Below are 21844 nucleotides of genomic sequence, written 5' to 3'. Positions count from 1 at the left end.
TCAAGACTTTAATACAGTTTAAAAAATGCAACGTGGATTGAACACACAAATTTACCAAATGAAAATGTGTATATATTAACCTACCTATTTCCAGTTTAAAAAATTGAAAAATGAAGGTACAAAATATTGAAAGTAACAAGTCAAACAATTGACCGAAATTAATACAGCTACTGCAGTGGTAGAAGAACCTGGTGTGGGTTTTTCTGGGTCGACACAGAAGAGTACATTCAGCATCACCAGATGTTCTATCCTGTCTGCAATGACATATTCTGAGATACTACAAAGAGTCTGGGTATCTTCAAAGTTACACAGTTCCTGAGTGAGAAGACTCCTATAGCCAGCTCCCATTTTCTGCACTTTCAGCTGCAGCATCTGCTTTCTCAACTATTCCATTTCCATTGCTTGTTTCTTCTAAAACTACTACCAAATTTGACAGAGTTGTGTGAGGATCAAGCAGTTTCAGAAGAGGTATGTCCACCTTTCTCTCATGAAAGGCACGGTTCTGAATTGTCATAGCTAACATAGAGTCTATGCCCAATGATGAAAGTGATGTATTCATGGTTAGTTCATCTGGGCTCAATCCGATGAGGTCACTCACCAGTGAGGTGATATAGTCTTCAGATTTGATTAAGGCAGTATCCTGGGCTTGTATTTGAGTTTCCTCAGAGGTTTCAAGCTTATTCCTGAATTCTTCTGACATAAGTGATTTGAAGCGACTTTTCAGCGACAGAATCCGAGAAAAAACATGATTAAATAAAATTTGAAAATTTAATTTGGCAACGGCTTGCTGCGGGTTATTCATAAGTAAGCTCTTCCTGAGATACTCATGAATTTCATGCACTTGCAGAATGTCTATGCCCTTGGATCCCAGAATGCTTTGAATATGGTTTTGATTGAACAGTATGCCAAGGTTCAAAGCACCCCAGTTAATGGATTGGCCTGAAAGCCCACAGTTCCTTCTGTAGATGCAGAAGACATCCAAGAAAGAGTTTGCAGCTGCATAGTTTGCCTGGGTGGAATTTCCCAGAAAGGAGGTAATAGAGGAGTAGCACACAAAGTAGTCAAGCTCCTGGCCTCTGGTAGCCCAATGAAGATTTAGGGTCCCTGCTACTTTTGGGCTCAGCACTTTCTGAAAGTCAGACAAGTTCAGAACTTCAAGACGGCCATCATGTAAAACAACAGCACTTTGAAATACACCTTTGACTGGACTCCCTGCAAAGATTTTCGCAATGGACTGGAAAGCTTTCTCAACATCACTGGTCGAAGTGACATCACACTGCACAAACACTACTTTACTCCCTTCATACTGCTGCTGCAAAGCCTTAATCTCTTCTTGCTTCTCATTGCTTGGAATTTTCCTGGAGAGTATTGCAATACACCCTCCTCCATTCTCGGCTATGAATTTCACCGTTTCAAAGCCAAGCCCAGTGAGCCCCCCAACTACTATGTAAACAGCATTCTGCTTAAACAACTTCTTCTGGGATTCATACAATGGTATATCTGAAAGCATGGTGGTGTCCTTCTGCCTTCTCAGTACAGCAAGTGGGACAGATTTGCAGGTAAAATAGGACATCACAGAGCTCATTCTTTCAAAGTTCTCAGTCTGCTGAAAAACAGAACCTGACAGGCTTCTAAACCGTTTCATGTCCATGGAACTGATCCATGCATGCACTGTCTTTTGCAATTCCTTTAGAGATGCTTTCTGGAAAATGCTGGCAAGTGTAAGGATATGAAAACTGATATTTTCATGATCAATTCCACTGACATTCTGGATACATTCAGACTGTCGATTGCCACACACTATCACCACATCTTTAAGAAAGTACATGTGGTCCAGATCCTCCCGAGACAGCATGTTTACTGGAGGAAGAACAACCAGGGCATTACAGAAGTTTATATACTGGAACTTATCAGGAGTGGGCCTTGCAAGTACTGTTTTCCAACCCATCTCTGCTGCTGCCGCAGAAAGAACATGGCACAAAACTGATGATGGCTCTGTAGAAATAATACCCAATGTTCTGCCATGTTTCCCCTTGGGTAACCTCTGATTGAAGATTTCCCATGCAATGATAAAGTATGACACACAAGGGACATTCTGAAAGCATGGGAATTTCCTTACATTGAAAGAAACTGCTCCTGGAATCTGAACTCTGGATGATGCAGCGGCTGGGTAACATGAAACGACATGATCTCCCACTTTAACTTTCTTCACATCAATGCCTGTTGCTGTTACTGTGCCACTGAAATCAAGAGCTAAAAGTCCATGTTTGTCTACTGCTTGTGAATTCCAATACAATGTATTACCAAAGTTATAACTAGAAACACTAATGGGAAAATAATCTTCTGAGTGGAGACATATTTTATCCACTTGAATTTCAATGCTCTGTTTGTCAAGCTGAGTAGCAGTGCTGGTGGATAATTCAGCAGACAAGTCTTTTGCTGTGTATGGATCAGAAGTGTACAAAGTGAATGTTTCTGACTTCTGGAGGGATCTTACGGGTTGGCTGTAATCTGCATCTACAAAAGGTGTGCGTCTGATTTCAGCCACATAGGTTCTTCCTTGGCTGATGCAAACTTCTGGATAGTCCGTACCTTTGTATTTGATAAGAACATCTGCTAGCACTGAGATGTCCAGGGAACTGGAAGAGCTGAGGTCAATCATCTGAAATGTGATTTCTGGAACTTCAACAACACAAGTTCTGGTCATGCCATAAAATGCAAACCCACAGTTAACGTGGTCTACATTTCTTTCTGTTGCTCTGTAGGTGATAACTCTGATTGAACAGCGGGACGTTTTCTCTCTTAATGCCACAATAACTTGGCGATAGGCTTCACAACACTTTGCCAATTGGTCTACCACTTTGTTTGGGAAATCTTCGTTTAACTTTTGAATTCCCCACAGGAACAGAATTTCATCATAATCCTTAACTTCTGCTCTCATTTTATTCTGTGCATGGCCTTCCGAGAGGGCTTCCCAGTCTTCATACATAACAGATCTGGAATCGGGATGCAAATATTTTTTGAGCTGCTCAGCTATCCCAAATTTGTCAGCAAACACTAGGACTCTGGGCATAGTCCCCAGATGTCCAATCATCTGTGAAGGAGAGGCTTCTTTCCACTTGTTTTCAAACATGAACTCATTGTCTCTGGAAGATGCTTGCTTCATGAAAGTGATGGCAACACGCTTGAGTTCAGCCAAAACAGAGCCACGTTTGTCCATAAAGCATCCACAGACCTCTAGGCAGTTCCCAATGGATTTGCTTGTTCTCATATATATCATCATTTCTTCCTCCAGCGGTCGGAGCACCACCAGGCTGCCTATTCCTGAAGGAAAGCCTGCTCTGGACTGGAACGTTCTTGAGGTCAGGACAGCGGTCATCTGCAGAAAACAGTCGAGCAGCACTGGATGGATACAGTAGTTGTACATCTCTCTGATGGTTTCCTTGTTCACCTTTATGCTTGTTATAGCTTCCTTTAGTTCCTGGCAATAATGCACATCACTGAGCTGCCTGAATATGGAGCCATACTGAAAGCCAGCCTGAGACAGTGCTTCATAAACCTCCTCTCTGCTAACCACTGACCTGCATCTTTGATAGATGTCTTGGAAGGAGATGGTGCTTTCTTCCACCACAGCTTCATACCCCTTTGTAACTTGGCCTGCAGCATAAACTGCGTTGGAGGAAGAGAGTATCTCAAAGGCTATCACTGCTTTTTGTGGACTCAGCTTGATACTCAAAACTTGGGAACTCTGTGTGAGAACACACGGCGCAGAAAAAGTGATACTCATCTGGCAAGCACTCAGAGGCACTTTAGGTCTTGAGCTGCTCATCACAGAGGCCAGACCAAGCTCCACATAAAAAGCACCAGGGACTAAAGCCACACCATTATTCTTGTGCTCATATAAGTACGACGTCATGTCCTGAGACAGCAGGCAGCCAAACTCCATGTTGTCATTGTTCATGCCATAAATCAAAGGATGACTGGAGCTGACACCTCTTTGGTTTGCTTGTTGATGGATATCCAGATGGCCCATGAGTTTTTTGCGATCAAATTGATACCGCGGAATGGCCACTGGAACACTTTGATACCCATTATAAAAGTGCTGCCAGTTGGGATTATAACCCAGTTCAAACAGATTTCCTAGCAGGGTGAAGAGTGTCTGATACTCTGCATCAGTTTGCAAAGAAGAGAACACCGTTGTGCCTTTTCCTAGAGTTTCCTTTATGTTTCGCTGCAATGCTCGGTGAGGACTTATTTCAACAAACATCACGTTTTCCCTGTCTCTAGCTGCAGTTTTGATGGCTTGAGCAAAAGCAACAGGCTCACGAGTATGCCGGGCCCAGAATTTGCCCTGAGCAAAGTCCTCTTCAGAAGCAGCTGCCCCAGTCAGCGTTGAAATAACTTCAATTTCCCCCTTCTGTTTTTCTAAAGACTGTATGTTCTCTTCCAACTCCCCAAGTATCATATCCATGCTGGGGCTGTGGTACGCAGCTGGGACATTTAAAACATGAAGAAAGATGTTTCTCTGGCTGAAAGCTTGAGCTAAATCTCTCTGGACAGCATCCACAGAGTCTGAATTCCCAGACAAGGTGCAGGAAACTGGGCTGTTAAAAGCTGCAATGCACACCTTTCCCGAGTAGCGATGCAGACATTCAGCAATCTCTTGAACAGGGATATTCCCAACCACCAACATTCTGCCACTGGCAGTCTTTGCCTGCAGCCTGCTCCGGTGATAAATCACTTTGACTGCATCTGCCAGGGAAAGGTACCCAGCAAAATGTGCCGCAGCAACTTCCCCTATTGAGTGGCCAACAGCAGCGACTGGCTTAATGCCCCAGTATTTCAGAAGGGAAGCCAAGGCAACCTGCAGGGTAAAAAGCAAGGGCTGGGAAAGCTCTGGATTCAACAAATCCTTTGGGCTATGACCTCTTGCTGGCAGGAGGCTGATGGGAGCATGTTTCTGAAAAAGTGCTTCTATTTCCTTACACTTGTCTCTGAACACTGGCTCTGAGCTCAGCAGCGCCCCACTGAACTCCTTCAGCGTTACGCCATTGCCACAGAACACAAACACCAGCTGTGGTTCCACCTTTGACATGGCAAGTTCAGTGCTCGCTGCCGACATAACCTCTTGCTGCAAGTGTTGGAGAGAATTTGTGACAAATGCTTTTCGGTACCTGTAGTTGGCATGGCTTCTTCTGCAAGCAGATGTATAGGCCAGGCTTGGGAGAGTTATGGAGTTTCTTATGCTCAGCTGGTCAGCTGTATCGGCCATTGTCATCTGAAGGGACTTACTTGATGCTGCTGAGACCAGAACTAATTCAAGGGGCCTCTTAAAGGCAGGAAAAGGCTCTAGCTGCTTAACCTGCCTGACTACAATGTGAGCATTGGTTCCTCCAAATCCAAAGCAGTTGATTCCAGCTACTCTTCCATACTCACTGGATTCTTCCCAGGGCTCTACAGCTGTGGGAATTGCAAGGTTTAATTTCTCTGTATCAATGCTGCTCATCTCCTTTGAGTAATGCAAGGATGGAACAATCTTTCCATGATGCATCATCAGAAGCACTTTGATTAACCCTGCTGCTCCAGCAGCTGATTCAGTGTGGCCAATATTTCCTTTCACTGAACCCATTTTCAGAATGGAAACTTGTGAAGACCTGTTTTTACAAATGACACTACCTAGGCTTTCAGCTTCAGTAGGGTCTCCAGCAGCAGTTCCTGTACCGTGTGCTTCAATGTACTGCAAAACTGAGGGATCCACATGAGTTTCATAAATGCTGCGCAGTAACTTCTCTTGCTCTATTCGAGATGGTCTTGTGATTGGAGTTATGGACCTACCGTTCTGATTTACTCCACTGATATTTATAACACCCCAGATTTTGCTGTAGTCTTCCTTTGCCTGTTTCATAAAAGGGTAAAATTATCTTTAATAATCTCACGCTTTCTCTGTATAAGGAAAAAAACCAAAATAACAAAATCAAGAACAGAGTATAATACTAACATTTAAATGCACGATCCCTTTCCTATGCTAAGGGAAGTGCATAAATGCTTAATGCTTAATAAATGCTTTATTAATCTTGAGCTTGAATTGGAAAATCTTTTCTGGAAAAGTAATTATTAGAGCTGAAGACACAAAATTCAGGTAAGCAAGCAGTCTTATTTCAGGCTGCTTCACAAGCAATCTTACTTTTTTCAGTGGTTTGAGGAAAACAACACCACAGCCTTCTCCCCTTCCGTAGCCATCTGCCTTTTTGGAGAAGGGTTTGCTTATTCCCTCTGGTGAGATCATTTTTGCTTTACTGAGAGATACAAAGGTGCGGGGATCTATTATGCAGTTCACTCCACCACAGATTGCTGCCTCACAGTCTCCTGGAGTAAAATAGAAACATACTCAGGTTGAGATGTCTGAGATGATAGACAGAAACAGTAGCAATCCTAATTTCTTTGTCCAGCATCTCTTCAGTCCCATTACCTGACTTAATTGCTCGCAAGGCGTAGTGCAGAGCAAAAAGAAAAGATGAGCATGCAGTGTCAATAGCCAGTGATGGTCCAGTCAGATTAAATGTGAATGAGACCCTGTTAGCAGCAATGCTCATTGCAGTTCCGGTACCATCATAATGATTTATTTCCCTCACTGCTTTGCTTGTTATGACTTCATAGTCTCGATTCATAAGACCTGTAAAAATATCAAATATGTGTCATGTTAACCCAAGCAAACAAAAGGGATGTACAGCTCTAAACTCGATAGCGTGTTTTGGTTTTCTGTTTTAATAGTAAACTACATGGCATCAGTGCTCCTGTGGTGAAACTTTGTCTCAATGCAAGTCAAAGGCAAAACTCCCAGCAATTTCCTCTGGACCCAACTTACACAAACATACCTAACACTTGAAATTTCTACCTGCACAGTAAATGACAGGCCTTTCCTGATGGCTTAGCTCATTGTATCATGCAGTTAAGGTCTGTGTAGACTGTTAGGTCATGCAGTTAAGGTCTGTTAGACTCTTGTATCTCAGTTTGAGAGTGGCTGTTTTGGTTCAGTTATGGGAATATATATTAAGAAGTTATAAGGAGGATAGTTGGAATATAAATGTACAAGATATTAGCTTCAGTTCCTCAGATGTACCAAGTTAAAGGTCACAGCATAAGCTACATCCAATGCTTTTTATTTATCTTTGGTTTGCTCACTGTGATTCAGTAAGACAGAAATAGAAAAGAACAAGGCCTGTGAGAGTTGTGTCCTCTTTCTGAGAACACGTATGCTTGAAATACAGCAGATCCTCAAGTCCACAGGCATGTGTGGAAAATGCAGTACATCTATTCAGAGAGCAAGGAATAGTCTCCCCTGTGAAGGAAGAGCATGTTTCAGACTAAAAGTTAATCTAAAGAGTTTACCCCTATAGTTACATCAGCCTAACTATCCCAGAGAACTCCTCTTAAGAGACACAGATTACACCAGCAAAAATGTGCTGTTATTCTAGCTCCTTGACAAAATAAGCAGTTGGACAAGTGCACCTTGGTAGCATACTAATATCTACATGAGGGTTTCTGCTGGTTTAAAAGTATCTTATCTCCTGCAACACCTTAACCAATGTTATACTGGAAAACAGTGTAGACCTGTCTTGAGAGTATCATTCCTGGGAAGGGCTGGGTTGGGGAGGCAGTTTAACTGTTTTCTGCTTCAGCTTCAGTGCCTGAAGACACTAAGACGAGCACCCAAAATAGATACGTGAATTATATAATGAACTTCTAGACTAGCCTAGCAATCCTTAGCAAAAATAACCAGCAGTGTAGCACAGTAGCCTTAAGTTCTCCAGTGCTAGATATGTGTGTAAAGTTTATGAAGAAGTGCTCCAATCTTTGTGAGGTTCAAACAGACATTTTTGACCATGAAATTTTCATCTTACCAACAAAAACACCTGTTTTGGTGCCACTGACAGCTTCTACAGGGACTCCTGCATCCTCCAGGGCTTTGTAGGTGCATTCTATCAGTAACTTCTGTTGTGGATCCATGCGTTCAGCTTCCAGATCATTAATCCCAAACAGGTGGTTGTCAAACGAATTAAATCTAAAATACCCAGACCAGAAAATGGTACAATATATATACAATAGGCATTTACTTCTAGACTGAAAGTGCACATTTTTTGCAATTTCATGAAAAGCAAAGCAGTGAGTGGTCACAGTTCCCATTTATGAAATTCAGAAGAAAATGTTTATAGACCAAGGGTGTTTTGTGTCCCACCACAAACTATGTATTTTTATCAACAGTTCTGCATTTCAGAGTTACAAGCCCACTCCTAGAAATTTTTATTCACATGGTTATCCCACTAGTACCACCAGCACTCCTCAGATTATGCAAATCTGCAGAACGAAACTCCCTCTGCTGTATTGTGGTCTTAGCCAACAAGTTTTAAACAAATATTGCTCCTCCAGGATTTCTCTTTACACTAGTATCTTTACCTGGTACTTATACATACATAATCCCTCAGTGTTACGGAGGAGTGACTCAGAATAAAGAAAAAGTTTATTTTTTTAAGACATGACAGTATGAGCCCAGAGAAAAGCAAGATTATTATGAAATTATCAATAGTTCAGACTTACAAGCAAGCATAGCACTCAAATTAAGCATAAGATCCCCTTCTTGACTATCATCTAGCAAAACTAGACTTCCTTACTTTGTCTCTAAACTGTCACACCTGCACGTGAATTAGGGCTACTTGTCGCCACAAGCACAGGGTTAGGTCCTGAGGTCCAGCAAAGCTGGCTAACCTTCAGGGTGAAATTGGAGGAGACTTACCAGGCAGTTCTTACAGCTTGGAGTCCATACTCTGCCACGTTCCTCCACAGTCCGTAGTACTATAGACAGTATGAATTATTTGGCAGGCAGGAGCCCACCTCAGATCCGGTATATAACCCCTCATGCATAATGCATGCGTACTTCTGTATACCCAAAATGCAGACAACCCTGTCACATGACAGGTGACATCTCAGCACATGGTGGGGTACATATGTGTTCGATTATGTGATCAAAGGTCATATGTGTTGCCAGCCACGTACAATCGTGCTTAATACAGCCTGCAACTAAATTTGCTTATCGATGTCACGCACCAGGCATTCCTGCGCTTTGAGAACTGTATGTTCATCGTGTGAAGTAAAAGAAAGCCAGTTCCTAGGTCCCATTTATAAGCTATCCCTGTGCCTTCCACCTTCTGAAAGGCTGGACGCGTTATTCTAAGTACAAAAAAAATCGGTGGCACCACATAGTAACAGACTCACTCATCGAGAAGAGCAGCTCGCGTTGTACATATTTTTCCTGGCTTGTTATCATCTGGATCATACCACTCTTTGGCATTAAATCTCTCGGGGGGAATTTCTACTGTGCAGTTTTTGCCTTCCTCCAGGACTTTCCAGAAATTGTCAATTCCATCACCTGTTGGACAAAGGTTTTAAAGTATATTAAATTATGCACTCCCCCTCCCCATGCAGGCTCAGAAATGCACACTCAGTTACAAGGAACTCCCATGTATAAATCTAGGTTCCTCAACTAGAATCACCAGAGAAAGAAATGATCATTCTTTGGTGAGAGGAAAATGGAAAGGCATGACTGATCGCTTCACTGCGTGCCTAAAAGTGAGGGAACCCCACAAAATCCTTAACTTTCTGCTGTCCCCATTTCCCTACCATGTCACTGCATCTTCTATATACATGCATCATGTCCTTAATGACCACATGGATACGATGAGGTCTTTCTGTATCTGTACAGCACCACTCCTCAGGCAGCTCCACTGGCAGCAAAAGGTCATCTCTGGACATTTGCTCTTTGAAGACAGACTGAGTTTACAAATATCAGGAAAATGCCAGAGGCATTATCCTTTGCCCCTGTCCTGGTTTCAGCTGGGATAGAGTTAATTTTCGGCTTGGTAGCCGGTACTGTGTTTTGGGTTTAGGAAGAGAACAATGTCGATGATACACTGATGCTTTGGCTCTTGCTAGGTAGTGCTAAGCTGTTGCTAAATAGGTGCTAAGTGGCGCTCGAACTGGTCAAGGACTTTTCAGCTTCCCCTGCTCTGCCGGGTGCACAAGAAGCTGGGAGCGGGCACAGCCCGGGGGGTGCTGACCCAGACTGGCCCAAGCGCTATGCCATACCGTATGACGTCATGCTCAGTATATAAGCTGGGGGAAGAAGAAGGAAGGGGGGACATTCGGCGTGGTGGCGTTTGTCTTCCCAAGTAACCGTTACGCGTGATGGAGCCCTGCTTCCCTGGGGATGGCTGAACACCTGCCCGCCGATGGGAAGTAGGGAATGAATTCCTTCTTTTGCTTTGTTTGCGTGCACGGTTTTTGCTTTGCCTATTTAACTGTTCTAATTTATTTTACTTCAATTATTAAACTGTTCTTATCTCAACCCACGAGTTTTCTCCCTTTTACCCTTCTGATTCTCTTCCCCATCCCACTAAGGGGGGAGTGAGCGAGCGGCTGCGTGGTGCTTAGTTGCCGGCTGGGGTTAAACCACGACAGTCCCTAACACTAGAAGGGCTACGTATTTACCAGCACTTTACTAGATTCAGAACCATTCATGTTTGCTCACAGTTAGCTAAGGGCCACATAGTTATCGCTGTACCACATACACCTGTTGAATCTTGGACAAAGTGAAGCCAGGAACTGAAATGTAGTGAGGGCAAGAAAGAAAACAAGGAAAGGGAGAGCCTAGCATGGTCACTTTTAGGGCTGAACATCGACTTGCAAGGACAGAACTGTATTCCACTCCCTGGATTATTATACTGTAATAAAGCAGGAAGCTTTCTTTTAGTAAGACCCAACCTATTACAGGCAGAGCTGGTGATATTGACAGGCCCTTGATCTGTCCTGTCCCTATGGTTGCAGAGTCCTGCAACAATGCACGATCATCCGGCCAGTGCATGTGCAGAAAGCTCAAACCATCCCAGACCCGTCCGGTTCATTCACATGAGTTTCGTGTGTGCAGCTCAATGCCCTGCCCACAGCCAGCACTGCAGGTCTGTCTGTCAGCGGACAAATTTGAGCCTACTAGTTTCCTCCACAGCATGACCTTTTAAAAAGCTCCTGCAAGCAGCAAAGCAATGAATTCTACAGACGTAAGGGAGGAACGTGTTGTTTTCCTCCATTTCAACATTAATAAATGACCGTGCTTTTCAATGTTCATCTGCAGCCTGCTTTGCTTTTACCCAGAACTTACCTCCGGGAAAGTTGCATCCTATTCCCACAATAGCAATTTCATCTGCCGTCTCGATCTCCATCTCCTGGGCTGCACAATACAGGTATAAGTGTCAGCCAGCTCAAACAATTATTTAATCTTTAACTAAATATTAGGCTAAAAAGTGACCCTCCCACAAACATGCATATTTGTACAAAGCTTGATTAATCTTGAATGACCTGTTGTTGCTTGTGATGAGAAATGACACTCCTCAGAGCTGCGTGGTATTTTCTTTGTTGCCTCTACTTTTAGAGGGAAATCCTTGACTAATTCCCCAGACTACTTTATTCACAGACACTTCCTTTTTACTGTTTAACCTCTGTTACTTCCACCAGTTGATTTGCTCTTGAGCGTCTCCCCAGATCAATTCTGCTTCACTTCTTGCGTACAGAAGTGAACTGTGCATTGACCAAGGCACACTTTCAGCTCTATCATCTCTATCCTATTCACAAGCAGATCTCCCAAACAGACTCTGCAAATTCCTAGTTAAAATCAGACCACCTAAACAGGCAGCAGACGATCAAGTAGCTGAAGGAACAAAAGGTGCATCTTCCACACCCTGAAAAGTGCCTGGAAAGAAAAACCTTATTCAGAGCTCTGCTTTGCTGGATTCCAAGGCTGCGTAGCTTTTATGTAAATCAGCTTCCTCTGTCGTCAGAGATTAACCCCCATAGACCATGCTCAAAGCCACCAACAGCTACAAGATCTCTGTCTTCCTGACAATGCACAGTCTCCAGGTAGCCCCACTACAGCCATAGGAATAACTGGCCTTTCAGCTCATTTGCAGCTTCACAGGGAAAGCTTTTTGTTGTGAAGCAACTCAAAATAAAATGTGGATTTTTTCCAACAAATTACATGGCAAAGAAAAAAATTGTTTGGGATGAAATTAAATACCTCAGTATAGAATTTAAAGCTGATTTTTTTCTTTAATTCTGGGAAGGGAACTTGTGAGATAAAAATCAGTTCAATTCAATTAATTAGAACTCACCAGGATGCCCACCTCAGAACCCTTCAGTCCTCCTGGACTTGCTTCAACCCGTAAAGAGGAGAAGATTCATGTTGAAAGGGATTTTTGGAAATTCTTGGTAGTGGTGACTGACAGATTCTCATCTCAGTGATGCCACAGTAGGTCCCAAAAAGCCCTTCTAAGTTATTGACTGATGGCAGTGAAGCAGAGATGAGACTTTTTTGCAGCCCCACACATCATTCATAGTTACCATTTCTTGGAGGTTTGCTTTGAAACATGAAATTAAAAACGACTGCTCAGATTCACACTCTGAAAAATTTACTTCTTGGTTCCATTAAATAAGACAGAGAAAGTCAAAAGGCCACCTGGCAAAAATAAGGAGACCAGAATCTGGCTTTCTAGGAGTAAATTCTATTTTACCAATAATACAAATTCTAAAATGCTATAAAAATTGTTTTCTTTTAGTTCTTTCAAAATTGTCTATGATTTCTATGTTTTTTCTATTTCATATTTTAATTTCATTGCTAACCTGAAGCTGCAAAGCCCAACATAGATACTCTTATCACAAAGGTACTTTTAAGCATTGTTCCTAAGTTAGCACTTAAATAGCATATAATAGAAAAATAAGGACCTTCTGATTTTAACATAACATACGTCTTTGGCATCTATAGAGTCGTCCAGTGAGCTATGTAATTCTTACCTTATATCATCCCAGTAGGGTGTACTAATAGGCTGAGTCTGTGGAAGTTGTTTATATAGGATTCTGTGAGGTTTCTTATTCAAATACACATGCTAAAATGTGGTGACAATGTTAACGCCTTTTAAAGGAAAAAAAGCAAATGAGTCATGTGATTCGCCAGTGGCCCTGACTAAAGTTCAAAACTACTTCCCTGAAGTAGTAAATTCTTGATGAAATCAGGTTTTACACCATGACAAGAGTAAAATCTCTGTCTTATCTAACTACTGACTTATCTAACTACTTGCAGCTAGCAAAACAAAAAATTGGAGATATCCTTGCCACGAAGTAGCTGGAAGCACCATTTGTGAAAACTAAGCACAAAGTCTCTATAAACTTAAAACCTAAGTTTCATGTTTGATTCCACAGCTGCATTCTTCTACCGAGCAGGAGCATTTAAATATAGAATCATAGAATCATAGAATCATCAAGGTTGGAAAAGACCCTTAAGGTCATCGAGTCCAACCGTTAACGTATCACTGCCAAGTCCATCTATACCATGTCTTCGAGCACCATATCTATCCGTTCTTTAAATATCTCCAGGGATGGAGACTCAACCACAATATATAAGCATAAAAAGCCTTGTCAAAAGACAAATAGTCCCAAAATATTTCTGAGTCTACCAAGACATTAAAACAGCTACACCAGGATTTAAGTGAATGTTAGTCACTTAAAATACAACTTGATTCAAAAAAAATAAAAACTTGCTCACTCAGCAGTCATCTAATTCAGAGGTGAACTGACAAGATGCTTCTATCTTCAGCACAAAAATCCCTGAACTCTTGTTGTTGCCATCCTCTTCACACCCAAAAGTGCTATGGGCTGAAAGAGCAAGCAACGCGTTCTAGACAAGCCTATAAGATTCTAGGCAGACACACTACACGCTGTGTCCCCTTATTAATTGAATCTGATTAGCAGGCCCAGAGCACACCTATCTCAACCAACATGAGTAGGCCATTTCAAAACACAGTACTGATGACATTTAGCTTTGTTCTGGTTGACACTGGAGATGGTGACACCCATTTTCAGCCATTAGCCAGAGCTAAAAAATTGTTCTCCATGATGAGGTTCCAAGTCATCTGTCCTACAGTGCTCCTCTAGGCACCAGGGAATCACTAGGCAGGTTTGGACCTTCTGCCCTGAATTATTTATTGGAGTCAGTAACTGCTTCAGATAAAACCCTTAGTCTTGATTGGGAACCAGAATCAATCATTTCCACCTCCCAAATGAACACCCTAGCCTCTAGGCTGCAAAGCCAAACTCCTTTGTGCTTGCCCTCTTGACATCCTCTTCATTCTCCTTATGCAGCCACCCAGCTAAATGGACTCATACCCACGCTCTACCCTTCCTGGATAGCGGCTGTACCGATACGATGTTATTGAAGATGTTGGCACCTCTTCACCTTGTTGCTGGTTGCTTCTTTTTAACTCCAGGTACACAGAAGTACCCATTTGCAGCCTGCAAAACATGGATAATCAGTGCCACCCAGAGCTGTCGTTTCCTCTTGTTTACTGGTAGGTAGGACTTCTTCCCACTCCTTCATCTCTGCATTTGTTGTTGTTCAGCCATCTGAGGCTCCTGTCTCCTCATCCCACTGCAGGACTATAGCCGCCTACCTTTAGCTTCTGGATTCACTGCTAAAGGCTGTAAACTTATCAGCTAGGTGAATGTCCACCACCCAAGTCCTAAAGTGGACCTACCCACCAAATGACAGTTTATCCCTCTTTCTGGCTATAGTCTTCCTTATAAATCCACAGTTCTCTTCAGCGAGCAAGGTTAAAATGACACAGGTCCCAAAGGTTTTGATTTACCCTTCCCTTCTCCCAGTAGAATCAGTGGGGGTCTACCAACAGAATTTAGACAGTGCTGCAAGTATCTGGAAATTTCTACTGTGCTAGCAGAAAAAAGAACAACAACAACAAACAAACAAACAAGCAAAAAACATTAGAAAAGGAGGCCTGGAATATACCATGGTTCTAGAAAAGCAAATTATCCCCTTACTGACTCCACACCAGGCTAAGATGACTGATAGTGCCTCTGAGTCACCTGTTTCTTCCTGCAGCGCTCCCCTAAGTGCAAGGCATGGTTCTGTTTTTCTGCCCCATACACAAAGAAGCTGTATGCAAATGGACAGAGGATGCTGATCAGGTACAGTTAGGGAGCAATTCCTCCAAAAATTCCCAGTTCACCCAGGATAAAACCCAAAAGAGAAGTGCCCATCTTCCTCGCTGAAGTTTTTTAGAAAAGGCTAGTAGTAGTAACTTCTGATTTCTTCAGAAATACTATAGACATAGTTCATCCTACCCTGTGGAGAGCAACAGACTGCTGATCTTTCAAATTCCCTTCTGATATTATGACAATGTGACAGACATCTCTGTACCTCACAGAAGAAACTCAACACTTTTCAGAAGTGAACCACAATGAAGAAAAATCTCTGTGCGAGATTTCCAGAGTGGGCAGCAGAGCAGAAGCAGCGCAGCTCTGCCCCTCATAATCTGAAATTGCAGAGATCAATTCTTGCTGCCATGGCAAAACTAGACAGTCATTTTTCTTTATAACTGGGTAAATGTGTCAGTCTGTGGCAGATTGACCCCAGCCATCAGCTAAGACCCCACTCAGTAACGTGCTCACTCTCCACCCAGTGGGATGGGGGAGAGAATTGGAAACAGCAAGTTAAAGACAGTTTAATAAGTGAAGGAAAAGGAAAGAAAAAAACCCAAGTGATACAAAGGCAATCACTTGCTACCTCCTACAAGCAGACTGATGCCCAGCCAGTCCCTGAGCAACTGCTACTTTGGAGAAACTCTCCCCAGTTTTATTGCTGAGTGTGGTATGAAATATGTCTTTGGTCAATTCAGGTCAGCTGTCCCAGCTGTGTCCCCTCCCAGCCTCTTGCCCACCCCCAGACCACTGTGAGGGGCAGAGTGAGAAACAGGAAGACTTGATTCTGTGCAAGCACTGCTCAGCAGTAACCAACCCCTGTTGGTCACAAATCTATACCACAGCACCATACGGTCTGCTATGAAGAAAATTAACTCCATCCCAACCAGACCCAGAACACGGCCACATACATGTACAATGCACCAACACGGCATGGGGGTCTGCCACAGAGCATAAGGACTTTTGGGTGGAAGAAAGTTGGGAAAGCAAAAGGCTGCATGCAGCCTTCATAGATATATACTAAAGGGGAAGATCTAGGTGCCTCCCCGTTCGTATGTGTAGCTCAGCGGTCACCCTGAAGTGGATAGTCAAGGCGTCTCAGGCAAAAGATGCAGCAGTTCCACAAGTTCAACTTTTGGTGTTGCTTGTAAACATGAATCCTCTTATGGCTCAGACTTCAGCTGATACCAATGTTTTTCTATATAGTATACTATATAAAAGAAAAGAGCCTATGGCTTCCCACAGTGTCAAAAATTCACTGGCAATTTTCTCTCCCAGTCTACGGTAGGCCTTTTTCTGGGCCAAGGCCATGTTATGGATGTGACAGAGGCTGGACTGAGGACAAGAACTCTCTCTGCTGCATTCATAAAACACAAAGACATCACGTTATGCTGCCTTGAAGACCTGGGTCTGCCCTACATAAAGAAGTTTCTCTTTGAAGGTAAAATAAAGTTATACTATACTTTGATTTACAAATTGTATGGGGCGTACCCTTCCAAAACCTTCATAATATTCAGTGTTGATACAGCTAGTTTTAAAGTGCAAAATGTCATAAACTTACAATTGCCCATGACCATAATTACAGACTTAATACTGAAGTCACATAAAATAAAATGGCTTCCCGAAAAGAGAGTTGATAATTTTGCTCATTAAACTGAAGTATTGAACAAAGTTCAAACAATGTATGATTTCTTCTGAAAGCTATAGAAAAGGTTCAAAGTGTCAAATGAAATGGCATTCCTTTACACCTTGTGTCATGGAAAATTAATCTAGAAGGAATCATAATCTAATCTTTTTCACCTGCATGTTTTCCTGCATGACCTAAAAAAACACCAAGAAAAAACGAAGGAGAATCAAAACACCCCTTTGAACCTTCAAAATGACAGAAAAGATCCCATTCAGAGACAGATATCATGATGTTGCTCCAAATGAAAGCATAAAGAATATGATGCATACTTGACCCAATATCCCCCTAAGAAAGGATAACTTTGCTTTTCCTTCAGCAGGGCACTCCCCACCTTGTGTTTCTTGCATGACAAGAACTCTCTGAGAAGGGCAATCACAAAGCTGAGAAAGGAAGACAGGTAATTACAGATGTTCAAGGAGACTTTGGGAGAGGAACAATAATGTACTGCTATGCCAGAACTAATCACTCCTTTGGTCTGCTTGCCTGCTGAGGTTCTGTTCCACATCAATATACAGTCCTCCTCAATAAGGAAGAATGGGTTGGTTTGTTGGTTTTTTGTTTATTGATTTTTTTTAACTCAGCCCATTCACAATAATGCATGACACCTCAAAGGGATTTGAAATAGAATCACCACAGAATGGTTTGGGTTGGAAGAGACCTTTAAAGGTCATCTAGTCCAACCCCCCTGCAATGAGCAGGGACATCTTCAACTAAATCAGGTTGCTCAGAGCCCCATCCAACCTGACCTTGAATGTTTCCAGGGATGGGGCATCTACCACCACTCTGGGCAACCTGTTCCAGTGGCTCACCACCCACATCATAAAAAATTTCTTCCTCAGACTAGATAGTCTGAATTTACCCTCTTTTAGTTTAAAACCATTACCCCTTGTCCTATCACTACAGGCCCTATCAAAAAGTCTGTCCCCATCCTTCTTATAAGCCCCCTTTAAGTGTTGAAAGGCCACAATAAGGTCTCCCTGGAGCCTTCTCTTCTCCAGGCTAAACAACCCCAACTCTCTCAGCCTTTCTTCATAGCACAGGTGTTCCATCCCTCTGATCATTTTTGTGACCCTCCTCTGGACCTGCTCCCACAGGTCCATGTCTTTCCTGTGCTGAGGACTCCAGAGCTGGACGCAGTGCTCCAGGTGGGGTCTCACCAGAGCAGAGTAGAGGGGCAGAATCACCTCCCTCGACCTGCTGGCCGTGCTTCTTTTGATGCAGCCCAGGATACAGTTGTCTTTCTGGGCTGCAAGCGCACATTGCCGGCTCATGTCATTTTTCATCCACCAGTACCCCCAAGTCCTTCTTGGCAGGGCTGCTCTCAATCCCTTCATCCCCTAGCCTTTATCAATACTTGGGGTTGCCCTGATCCAGGTGCAGGACCTTGCACTTGGCCTTGTTGATCCTCATGAGGTTCACATGGGCCCACTTCTTGAGCTTGTCCAGGTCCCTCAGGCATGTCAACCGCACCACTCAGCTTGGCATCATCTGAAAATCTGCTGAGGGTGCACTCAATCCCACTGTCTGTGTCGTTGATGAAGATATTAAACAGTACTGGTCCCAGTACGGAACTCTGACTGACACCACTCATCACTGATCTCCATCTGGACATTGAGCCCTTGACCACTACTCTTGCCCACCTACTCTAGATGGTGACAGTATAAGCACCTACTTACACCAGAGATGAGCATCTAAGCACCCTTTACAATCTATGGAGGTCTGGTCAACAAAGGCAGTGGAGTGTTGCAGAGAGTTGGACATTTGACCAATGCAGGTGCTCACTGCACTCCCTCTTCACATGGAAGCAATGGGCACTTGACGAATGGCCTTGGAAAGGATGGAAAAGGACTCTTTCAGTTAGAGGATAATTCCTATCCAAGAGAGGGAAATGGAAAGGAAGAAGGCTAGGATTACATTTGTGTCTTACAATTAGTAATCTGAGACGACTGCTAACTGAACAGGAGTGATTTCCCTGAACAATATTCGAGTAGGTGACCAGTGGGGAAAAAGAAAAGGGTGAAGAAAGATGAAGGTACGAGGGGAAGACCAAGGTGGCATCAGGATGCACTCTGGTTCATTTATGAGAAGTAATATCTAACATGGCTGTCACCACTCAGGGACCAAAGAGGTCTTTTCCCAAAGACGTGCAGTCTCTGCCGGACATGTCAGCAGTCTAGGGAATGTGCTCCCAAGCTGACAGGAATTCAAGAAGCTGAAATTCTCCACAGGTTTATGGTATATTGTATGTAAGCAGGTTACCTGGCTACTGACATTTCTGCAAACATTTTGGCTCTTCAGAAAAGTTTAAATCCACATGTTGATAAAAACATAGATGCACAAATAGATCCAAGCAAGCAGACTTCATGCATTTATGTGTGAATCAGCATTAAAATAATACACCGCTCTGATAGACAGGGTCACCCACAATTAATAAAGACAAATGCCAGGAGAGCCTGGACTGACATGATGAGAATGAGCCTGCTTCTCTTAACACCCTGTTGTCACAGGAATAAAGGCTCAGAACGGCAATGATTACACTGGTTACACAGTTAGTAGAAATACTCCACCTTCAGCAAGTATGAAAGTTGGAAAACAGCAGACAATTGTTCAGAGAGTGAAAGAAGGAAGAAATGTAATGAATTCACAGATATGATTTCATTGTGTCTATAGAATGCCCTGTCAGTATCATTGCCCAAGGACATTTCTGCCTTCCAAAATGAGGTTACACCCTCAAACCAAGGTGCCAAAACCTTCCTTCTCTCTTCCACAACCAACCAGCACTGGGGCATTCGTACCCTGCAAGAAGCAAGGAGAAAGAAGGAGAATTCAGCCCAGATCTCCCTCAGGCACAGCCCAGGAAGGCTTGCAGATGCTGACAAGGCTTTGGTCATGGCTTGAATGTCATGATGGCTCCAGGGCTGAACCAGCGCCTAGCTGAAAAAGCTTTCTTTCTGATCCAAGAGGTGTTTAATTCCAGAATGAAGTAAGACAGTTCCCCAGAGAGGAAGAGAAGGCCAGGAAAGCTATATTTTTAAATAGAACTTGAGCTATTAATGAAAGGCAGTTACTGGTGTGACTGTCCTTACTCAATAGATAAAGCCAGCAACTCCATAGATACCATGTTAGTGAATTGTTCTTTGGTATACTGTTCAGCTTTACCACTTATACCCACTTTCAAAAAGAGCACACTGAACCGGGGTGGAGGGAAGGTCATTGGTTGTGTTTGGTTTTATTAACAAGGAGATCAACCTTGTTTTTATTAACAATAAGTGATTGGTATAAAAAGCATGACCTGGATTTGTGAACAGCGTTTCAGGTCAGAGGTAGTCACGTACCATCAAAATTCTTATGAAATAAGTGATGATTATTAGTTTCAAAATCTACTAAGACAAGAGACCTCTCTTTTTACTGAGAAAGATCCTTCCCTTTTGCATTTCTAAGCATGACCACCAGAGTTCAAGTTTGAGCAGCTGATATCTAAGTCCCATCTAAATTCCCTTCAAGTACAGCAACAGGGCAAAAAATGTACTCACAACCACCAGTGACCAAATCCACACCAACTAGGTCAGTGTCACCACCTCTAGTGGTTAAACCCGTTACCTTTTTAAAGCATGGTGACATTACCTGGTGGGGTTGCCTTCCCTTTACACATTAACTTAGCAGTTCAAGCACATGCTCAATAGCAGGCAATGCAGGCTCATTTTTCTCTTCTTCTTGAACATGAGGGGATTCCATGCTACCTCTCCTATTGGGGTGCTCTCATCTCAGAGCTTAGGCTATTCTCCAGAAAGCATGGTAAAGCAGCACACAATTAGAAAAGGAGTGTTCTTGTTTTCAATGCTTAGACCCAAGACAACTTTGGTTTTTACCCAAAGATAGTTTAACATAAAAGGATGGGCAGTTCTGGGACTAAGGATCAGAACCCAGAGATTCTGTTTCAGCTATCTGTGCAGATATCAAAGTACCTTATCCAAGTGGTCAAAAGTTGAGCTTCTTCCTGCATCCTTCTGACCCCATGTATGTTTTGTTCTTTTTGCAGCATTTCCCATGTTTAACAGCGGGCATGGAGGGTGCCCACTCACAAGGAAGCAATCCTCTCATCTGATAGAGGGGACACACTCCTGGGAGGTGTCTGGATGAATTCTGGCTGTTTGTGAAGGGATCGTAATTGTAATCGCACGCTCGTGAGATAAGTGCACTAGGTTCTGGACTGATACGGAAAATTACCTACCCCCTCTCCTTCTGGCTACTTTTGCAAAGACTAGCAGTGGGATAGATAGATTCCATTCTTTTGAAGCACTGTAGGTACCTAGACTTTGGGAGAGGCCAAGTACACAATGAAACAGAGACACACACCTGAATCTGAAATGAATATAGAAGTGTCAGAATTACAGGAACAGTTCTAATTCACATTATCCAAGGTTTACTTGTGTTTGTAAGAGGAACAGAAACTCTAGTATCTGCAGTGAGAGAGTAGGCAGAAATACTCATTCATGTAAGCAAAAACAGGTCTGTCAGAGTTCAGCCACTCCTTAGGCAGCCTGTTCTACCAGAACTTACTTATGAAGCTAGGACTCCATTCATGCTTGCACAAAGGTATACCCAGCAGGTGTGCTGATCAATTCAAGTGAGTGGATGCCACTTAACCCTGCTTAAAATTTGAAGAAAGGAGCATACAGTAATACTGGGTCATAAGGAACAAAACAGACATGTTTTTAAATTAAAGCCCGTCTCCCATAAATACTTCTATGCTGCCTAAGTGGAAAAAAGACAGGGTAACAGGGTAGCAAACTGCTTGATTTTTCATGTACGGCTGTGGAATAAGCCAGAAGTATCACAGAATCACAGAATAACTTAGACTGGAAGGGATGTCTCATTATCTTGTCCAACTCCAGCAATCAAAGAAGGGCTAGCTAAATAGGATGTTCAGGGCCTGTCATGTTGACTTTTGAATAACTTCAAGAATGGAGATCACTCAGCCACTCTGGGCAACATGTTCAAGTGTGTGGCCACACTGATGATGGAAAAGTTTTTCCTTACACCTAATGAGAATTTCTTGCCTAATTT

General features: G+C 42.9%; 1 protein-coding gene across 1 annotated transcript; it reads right to left on the bottom strand.

The window, feature by feature from the left end:
* Positions 1-251: 251 nt before the first annotated feature.
* On the bottom strand, positions 252-11270 carry LOC104016232 (uncharacterized). Its single transcript, XM_009469073.2, has 6 exons — positions 11210-11270; positions 9271-9424; positions 7902-8062; positions 6470-6673; positions 6185-6366; positions 252-5896 (listed from the first exon to the last, which is right to left on the bottom strand). The coding sequence occupies exons 1-6, from the start codon at positions 11268-11270 to the stop codon at positions 332-334; spliced, it is 6327 nt and encodes a 2108-aa protein (XP_009467348.2). The 3' UTR covers positions 252-331.
* Positions 11271-21844: the final 10574 nt, after the last annotated feature.

Source organism: Nipponia nippon, unplaced genomic scaffold (genome assembly GCF_047370975.1).
Source record: "Nipponia nippon isolate SJK-2023a ecotype South Korea unplaced genomic scaffold, ASM4737097v1 scaffold_1, whole genome shotgun sequence".
Taxonomy (NCBI): domain Eukaryota; kingdom Metazoa; phylum Chordata; class Aves; order Pelecaniformes; family Threskiornithidae; genus Nipponia; species Nipponia nippon.
This window is presented reverse-complemented; position numbering and strand designations above follow the sequence as displayed.

What these genes read in the sequence shown, in the direction of transcription:
- LOC104016232 (XM_009469073.2), bottom strand. Translation starts at nt 11,270, where the DNA reads ATGGAGATCGAGACGGCAGATGAAATTGCTATTGTGGGAATAGGATGC. An exon ending in CAAAACAGGTGTTTTTGTTG is followed by an intron (nt 6,674 to 7,901) that starts GTAAGATGAAAA and finishes ATATTTTTACAG; the next exon opens with GTCTTATGAATCGAGACTAT. An exon ending in TCCTCAAACCACTGAAAAAA is followed by an intron (nt 5,897 to 6,184) that starts GTAAGATTGCTT and finishes TTTATGAAACAG; the next exon opens with GCAAAGGAAGACTACAGCAA.